This window comes from Folsomia candida, unplaced genomic scaffold (genome assembly GCF_002217175.1).
Source record: "Folsomia candida strain VU population unplaced genomic scaffold, ASM221717v1 Fcan01_Sc031, whole genome shotgun sequence".
NCBI lineage: Eukaryota > Metazoa > Arthropoda > Collembola > Entomobryomorpha > Isotomidae > Folsomia > Folsomia candida.
Window position 1 is genome coordinate 645,454 of NW_019091223.1, and position 7,931 is coordinate 653,384.

The 7,931-nt window shown below is 37.8% G+C and overlaps 1 protein-coding gene across 1 annotated transcript; it reads right to left on the reverse strand.

Annotated features, from left to right (window-relative positions):
* Positions 1–2,801, reverse strand: LOC110860293. Its single transcript, XM_035860310.1, has 6 exons — positions 2,136–2,801; positions 2,001–2,069; positions 1,587–1,849; positions 1,216–1,297; positions 747–1,129; positions 1–473 (listed from the first exon to the last, which is right to left on the reverse strand). The coding sequence occupies exons 1-5, from the start codon at positions 2,449–2,451 to the stop codon at positions 798–800; spliced, it is 1,062 nt and encodes a 353-aa protein (XP_035716203.1). The 5' UTR covers positions 2,452–2,801; the 3' UTR covers positions 1–473; positions 747–797.
* Positions 2,802–7,931: the final 5,130 nt, after the last annotated feature.

The following is a 7,931-nucleotide window of genomic DNA, read 5'->3' on the forward strand; positions in this document are numbered from 1 at the left end:
TTAAATATACATGTTTTTTATTTGAATATCTTAATAAAAAATGTTTTCCACTTTTCATCCTCATTGACAAAACTTGAGAAGTATAAAAAAATAATTTGTTTAAATAAAATATTTGTTTGTCCCCGACTAATGTTTTAGATAAAGTAAAATTCTTGGGGTTTAGTTTTTGAAACTTCACGTTAACCCGTTATGATTTTCCCCTTCCTTTATCCCCCTTCGACAACGCTTCTCATGCCGGGTTGCCTCGCACCGTCGGTAAAACCCCTTCTCGCAGCGCGCGCACGTGTAGCGGGTAACCTTTTCATGAACCTTGAGCACGTGGTCGTTCAACGCGCTGGATGAATACAGCACGCTTGTGCAGAAGTCACAAGCGTGCCTGGTCTGATGGGCGTACTTGCGGATGTGGTCGTCCAAATCGGCCTGCGACGCGAAGGCGTATCCACACTGGATATTGTTGCACTTGAAGGGCTCGTCTAAAACAGTAATTAAGGTGGCATTAAACCTTTAGTTTCGGGGTTGTGGATTACTTTCAAAGCTTGGATTAGGGATTGACTAATCCCAATCCGGATTACCAATCCCTAATTTCTGGATTGTTCCAGTTCTGGTACCTTATTTGCATATTTTGACCAATCAACCAGACTTTATTCGGCATGGAAACCGCTTATCGCGGAAAACGGGCAAACTGAGATTTATGCAAATGAGGTGACACGCACAAATAATTCCACTGTATTTACATAAATACGTACCCGTATGCCTGACGCGAATGTGGACCGCGAGATCGCTCCTGGTCGTCCGTTTCACATTGCAACCCCCACACTGAAAGACTTTATTCCCATCTTGACCCACGATTTCGGTAATATTGCCCCTAAAATGATCCCCTTCACGTCGGCGATCAGTATTTCCGACGTTGCGCGGGCCGGGGTCGCGTTACATTTTCGAATGTGGTACTGGTAATTTCGACCTTCTAGAAATCCGAGCATGCAAACGGCGCAGACTCGTCGCGCCCCGTTGAGGTGCACGGCGGAAATGTGGTCCTTAAGGGCAGTCTGGGTGGGAAAGGAGACGTCACAGGGGGCACAGGTGCGTTTGTCGTGGGATAAAAATAGGGCCACATAAGCAGAGAGTGGAGCTGAGTTTAAAAAAATTGGAAGAATTATTAGAACAAATTCGGTTTAAAATCAGAAATATGATTTAAAAAATTGGTAGTTTTTAAACCGGTTGGTTTTCCTGGGATTGAAGACTTGTCGGGCAACTTGACTTCTGGTTTTATGATACTTTTCCGCTTGCGAGATGAACCCTAAATTTGTGAAGAGAACAGTTAAAACAGTTAATAAATTAAAAAATATGTAATTAAAAATAACAGGATCACGTTTGACACAGATATTCGCATCCGAAGAGGAGACAAGGCGCAGCAAAAAATTTGGAAAGGGTAGATTTAACTTGGCCATTTCTCCTCCTTGGATGCAAATATCCTTGCCAAACGTGCCCATTGGGGGATCGTGTCATTTGAAAATTTCGTACAATTTGTGATGAATCGGCAGTACGGAAAATTTTAATTTAAAATTTGCACATAATTTTTTTCCTACCTTTTTCCCCCGTTTGGATGGAACTGGAGGCTCGTCGGCGTCGTCGGCGAGTTCGAGAATGTCGTTTAAATAGGATTCGTCATCTTCTTCTGGGGGAATATCGTCGTCCTCCTCGGGGGGCGAATGGTTATCTTCATAATAACTTAGAGGATCCTGATCTTGATCAATTTCAGGTTTTATTTCCATGTCGAATTCGTCGCTGTCTATTTCAATTTTGAAAGGTGCCTGGTCCATTTCTGTTTCCGAATCCGACTCAATTTCGGCTAAGAGTAAATAAGTATGTAAATCTTTGGTTATTTTTAGGAATTTTAAGTTACGAATTAGTTTAAGTTGAAGTACATAGATAAATGAGAAGGTAAACATTAGGGGATGTAGTAATTAATAAGTAAATAAATAAATAAATGAAAAACTCACGTAAAATCTGTCCTTCCTGGTTAAGATTTTTTAGAAAATCTTTTCCCAAAGAGATGGAAGTATTGAATTCTGAAAAAATTTGGTAGTTCTTTTAGTTAATTTAAATAGTTGAAAATTTACTTTATTTATTCTCACGAGAAACACTTTGCGTCCTCCAATTTTCCAGAATTTCGTCGTCGTCGTCACAATTTTGGTTTAAATTTTGCAACGTTACGCGATAAATGGTGAGCAAATTTTGTCCCAGTTGGTGCACGTGGTGGGCAATCATTTCCAAAAGGGAGCCACATTTCTGACAACAATGGAAATTTTCACGGCAGAAATTTTCGGAATTTTCCACAGGAATATTAATCGTGGCGAGATAAGTTAAAAATTTAGGAAATAAATCCAACGAGGAGGAGGAATTACAATCACCAGTTCGACAAAATAGACAAACCGGCCGTGGGGTTGGCATGGTTACCAATTTGAAATCAATTATTAAATTTGTAATCACAATGTTTAAAATTTAAACATTAAATTCTTTAAAATCCTAACTTTGCAAAAAACTTGGTAGCTAATTAAACAATTAAGAGATTTAATATTTTACAACTTGATTTAAAACAAATTTGCAACAATTTTGTTTTTATCATTATTTGTTTGTGTTAATTGTAGTATTTTGGAATTTTATAAATGTGTGAGAATTCAGCTGATTTATCTCCCGCGACACGTGGCATGCTCGCGTGTCTTTGTACATGCAAAAAATAAGTACATGCCAAAAACTCCACGGCTTTCATGATTCCTCACATTTCCCTTCTGACCCAGTATCCGTAATTTTAGTTGATTTATGATTTATCCAGGATAGGATGAACTGTTTTTAGTGATGCATAAAATCAAGGGGCCATTCATAAATTATGTGACGTGCGAGGGAAAACGGTGTTCTAAGGCTGCTATGATATTGTGCATATGGGACACATGGTAAATGGGGGAGGTGGGTGAAGAAAATCTCGATTTTTGCGTTACGTAATTTATGGACGGTCTTTTATAATCGTGACCGGATTTTCTAGAGTGTGGCTCAAAAGGTGAGCTGTAACACAGGTGATGAAAATTTCTTGCATTGTTCCTTCGAGTGAAATGTGTATGTAATTAAATGCAAGAAATGTAGAAAACCTGTCAGATATTAGGAAATGGTGGAATTTGCTTCGAATTTAATATGGGAACGTTAATATATTACGTAATCAAAAAATGGGGTCGTTTTGGGTGGCTTATCTTACTCCAGATAAGCTTAGCATGACAATCCGGGAACTTCTTGACGACATAATATATGGACGTTCCCATTCATAGAGCTTAAAAATATGTATACATAAATCAAGATAATTTATTTATTTAGGAAACAGATTTCAAGTAGGGAGGGTGCAGATACATATTTCGAAAACATAAAAAATAAAATAAAAAATAAAAAGTTTCCTAAAATCAGTAATTACAGTCCAATCCGGAACTGCCATATTTGCAACAGGCATTCGTATTACTTGTATAACAGCAGCAAAACCTGTTAAAATTTCCGACGAACTTGACGCACCTCGCGTTCACGATGGCGGCCGGATTCTTGGCCTGATTTTTACACACGGAGGTGCATTCACCATCTCCGTTACAGCGGGACAAGTTCTCCAAAACTATGGTGAAGTGCAACGTGCCGCTGTCAATTCCGGACCCGGCTGAGGAAAATTGAAGAACAGTTTTTCAGGAAAATTTGGCCATTGGATTAGAGTTTTTCAAAGAAATTTAGAGATTTTTGAACTGAATAATTCAATAATTCGTGTCAGAGGTCAACGCCGGCGGTTTAGTCGGCGGGGGCGCGAAAATATACATTGCTTGGCATGCAAGTAGAAAGCATCTGAAACATGGTAATAATCGGAACAATGCCATACTTATTTCTTGTCTAGGTCAAAATTTCAAAAACTAGTATTTAAATTTTGAAATTAAAAATAATTAATTTCTAAAAACCGCTCAGTACGTTAAATAACTTAGATTTCAATACGTTTAAAAAATTACATCATAATGAAATACATATGTGTAAATCGGTGGAAGAATAGGCCTTTAGAATAGGGCTTATTTGAGCCGGCGCGCGAATGGATTTTCACGGCGGCAGCGGCGTTGACCTCTGATTCATATATGGGAAACTTGTATTAAATCAAATTTCAGCCCGGAGTAATTAGGGAACGTCCATATATTACGTTATCAAAACGGTGGGTACATTGCTTCGGGTCGTCTGTCTTAACTTGTATTCAGCTTACAAGGGAAGGTCCCCGACTGCTTATCGAGTTAAGGGTTCTCACTATATACAATTAATGCACTATCTAATACTAGTGACCCAATCTACTAAAATTTTCGTGTAAAAATCACTTTTGGTCATGATATGATGATTTTTGTGACGCATGAAATCACACTTTACCCATGCAACTCGTCACCATCACTCAGCCGGCTGAGAGCGGTTTCCAGCTGACTCGTGCTCGCTTGTCATTAATATGAATTGCAATATTTAATTTGCTTTTAGAAATAATGTTGTTTAATAAATAGGGGATTTATTGTTAATAATTTTGGCAATTGAACAATAATGGCAAAAATAATTAGCATTTGTGAGACAGTGCTTCGGTTAGCAAAAGACAGGTATGGGGAATGTGGTGACGCGGTGGACTTCCCAAATAAAATGGAGATTGCTAAAAAGGTTATCCATATAATTGACGATATGGTCAGTGACAAATTAGTGGATTTGGAAACTACCACATGCCTAGAGTACGATTTTGAAGGTGAAGAAATCAACATTTACAGACGTATCCAACAATATTAGTGAAACTTTAAGTGTTGACGAAAATAGTGACAACGAGATTAGTAAGGATGAAGAAAATTCCGAAGAACTTTCCCAGTAAGTTCCACAGAGTGGCAGGAATGCGTCATTGACAACGTTAAGTTCACTTATCAGGAAATGGTGAACATTTTATCATTTTATGACAAGGCAAAGAAACGTAAGCTAGACCAGACGAAACGGCGTTATACAAAAGTTTTATATCACTCTACAATTTTAAGAATGCGTGAATATGTAAATAAAAAGAACACTGTTGCAAATAAATTTAAGGAGATTGAAGATTTTGTTATTCATAGATTTAATAGTGCCCGACTTTCCATGTTTCATGTCAGTGAGCTGGATTTAATACGCTTCATTGAAAATCATAATCACATTAATCGTCAAAATTAATATTGCCAAAAAAAATTTTGAAGGTAAGTATGTAGCAATTATGCAATTTAAAATATAAATAATCTAGTTGTAAGATGGAGAGAAATGGTGTAAAGGGTTAAGAAGGCGAGCGGTCGGTAGCCTAGTGGCGGAGACGAGTTGCATGGAAAAGTGTGATTTCATGCGTTACAAAAATCGTCATATCATGACCAAAAGTGATTTTTACACGAAAATTTTATTAGATTGGGTCACTAGTATTAGATAGGGCATTAAATGTATATAATGAGAATGCTTAACTCGATAAGCAGTCGGGGACCTTCCCTTGTTAGTAGGAAAAGGGGGAAGTATCATGGAATATGAAATAAACTAGGGGAAGAGGAACGACTCATGCAATGTATTTGAGTGAAGCTTATGGAAGAGCTCAGCAGCCAACCAGCGGAGCTTAATATTATTTTGTTCTTCCTGCAAATGGGCGGCTATAACAGATCGGCCAAATAACTGTGTGCAGTTTCAGCATGAGAAAAAGCTGATGCAATTCAATCACCACCACATGGTTTCCTTTGCGTGGCAAAGAAAAATACAGTTCCAGTCCGGTCGATTTTTAGCCAGCTTAAATTTCTTCAATTAATTATTTAAAAAAGTTACTTGCAATTAAACAGTGTACCCCTCGGCAGTACATGGTAAGTACACATATCTATTTGCACATTAAATTATATAATACACCTGCACACGTACTGTAAACATTACTTGAGCAATTTTTTTTTGAATTAAGACATTAAATACATTGGGTTAATATTTTCCAGCCTCCACGTGTCCCTGCCTTCAAATGAAGTGACCCAGCCGTGGGGGTCACCACCACCAAGGACACTGAAAATAACCTGTTGTAAATATCCAAGGTGTGCTAAAACAAAACATAAAAATCCGGAAGCTCAGTTTTATCAATTTCCATCCCAGCCAGACAGGTCAGGCGTGTTAATAAATTAAATGGAAAATAATTTTGGCATTCTAATAAAGAATATTAACAATGCGATGGTGTGAAGTGTAACCCTCCGAATTGGCTGAAATTTTGAAATTAGGTGGTCCAAGTCAATACAACTAACGTTTCTTCAGCCAGTTTGTGCGATGGTTAGAGTTACTCAAAATATTTGAGGTCAAAGTTGAAAAAACGGCCGACTTTTTAAAAATTTTACTTTTATGAAGCTTTAAACGAAACAGGAGAAGCGTCTAAATTAAATTCGCGTAACGGTGCTTTAAAATTAAACTCTTTGGCTCATTATATTTTAAGTGCTCCTGTGTTTGTTCCAATGATTCGATATTGTTGGTACTCCAGCGGATTATGGGGTGATGACGAAAAGCCCGGGTTTAAAAATGTAAGCGAAGTTTGTTTTAGAGAAAAAAATATTAGTTGCACCCTGAATTGTGGCAATCCAACATTCATCAGATGCAGCTGGTGCAGTTTATCGTATTGTTTTGTGGATTTTTATGAAAATAATCATATGGTCACATGTGCAATGAATAATTAACATTTTTCTATAATAAATGAAATTTAAAATGTTGAAATGAGTTATTTTTCGGAGTGAAAATCAAAGCGAGCGGAAGAGAATAGAAGTGGAGTTTTCTCACTCAGCCTGAAAAAAGTCGGCCGTTTTTTCAACTTTGACCTCAAATATTTTGAGTAACTCTAACCATCGCACAAACTGGCTGAAGAAACGTTAGTTGTATTGACTCGGACCACCTAATTTCAAAATTTCAGCCAGTTCGGAGGGTTACACTTCACACCATCGCATTGTTAATATTCTTTATTAGAATGCCAAAATTATTTTCCATTTAATTTATTAACACGCCTGACCTGTCTGGCTGGGATGGAAATTGATAAAACTGAAGCAAAGTGGTGACGGTGGTGGAAAAAGAGGCTGGACAAAATAAAATTAGACGAATATTACCGGCTCTCGTGTCTCTCAATGCGGCTTCACCGCCCAAGTTACTACAGTTCTTCCTTTAGAATCTCATTTTCCCTGGGGAAGTATAAGTAGGAAGAGGAGGGTGGGTGGGTGGCATAAGAAATTGTTTCTCTCTGACAAAGTAGTATATGCACGTTCCCATCCTGCCGGCATGGTAATAATGAGCTTACCTCGCTCGCCATGACCTACACCGGCGTATGGTGAGCTGTAAAAGAGATGGGTCACTTGTAAATTAATCAATGACTCACCAGGAGAAACACTACACTCTAAACATCAGTAGTTGTGCAACAAATCGTCCCCTGTGGAGGTACTTAAAGTGTCCTATATTTTTAGGTAATGATTACTGCGACGTTTTGTCCCCAATGGGAAATAAGGCAAAAACTCTGACCTAATATACATATTTCTCGTGACTTAAAAAAATTCTCTGAATATACAACTTTTTACATGAAAATATTGAATTTTTATACAACGACGTCACGTGTGTTTGGTACGTGATTATTTCCCGTTGGTGGCAAATCATTACCAAAAAATAAAACACTATTGCACCTCTGCTAGTGACGATTTGTCCCCAAATTATTTAGATACATAGTAGGATTTACATATCAGCCACATTTTTTTTGTGAGGCGAATTTTGAAGGGAAGTATGTAACATGTAAATTACCATCCGCCATAAACGATAAATGGCATTTGCCTTGACTTCCGGGTGGATCCTCCAAATACAGAGGTAAGATTTAAAGGTGATATTTCTTGTACTGGTTGTGGTTT

What these genes read in the sequence shown, in the direction of transcription:
- LOC110860293 (XM_035860310.1), bottom strand. Translation starts at nt 2,451, where the DNA reads ATGCCAACCCCACGGCCGGTTTGTCTATTTTGTCGAACTGGTGATTGT. An exon ending in GAGGACGCAAAGTGTTTCTC is followed by an intron (nt 2,070 to 2,135) that starts GTGAGAATAAAT and finishes AAATTTTTTCAG; the next exon opens with AATTCAATACTTCCATCTCT. An exon ending in CATCCAAACGGGGGAAAAAG is followed by an intron (nt 1,298 to 1,586) that starts GTAGGAAAAAAA and finishes TCACAAATTTAG; the next exon opens with GGTTCATCTCGCAAGCGGAA.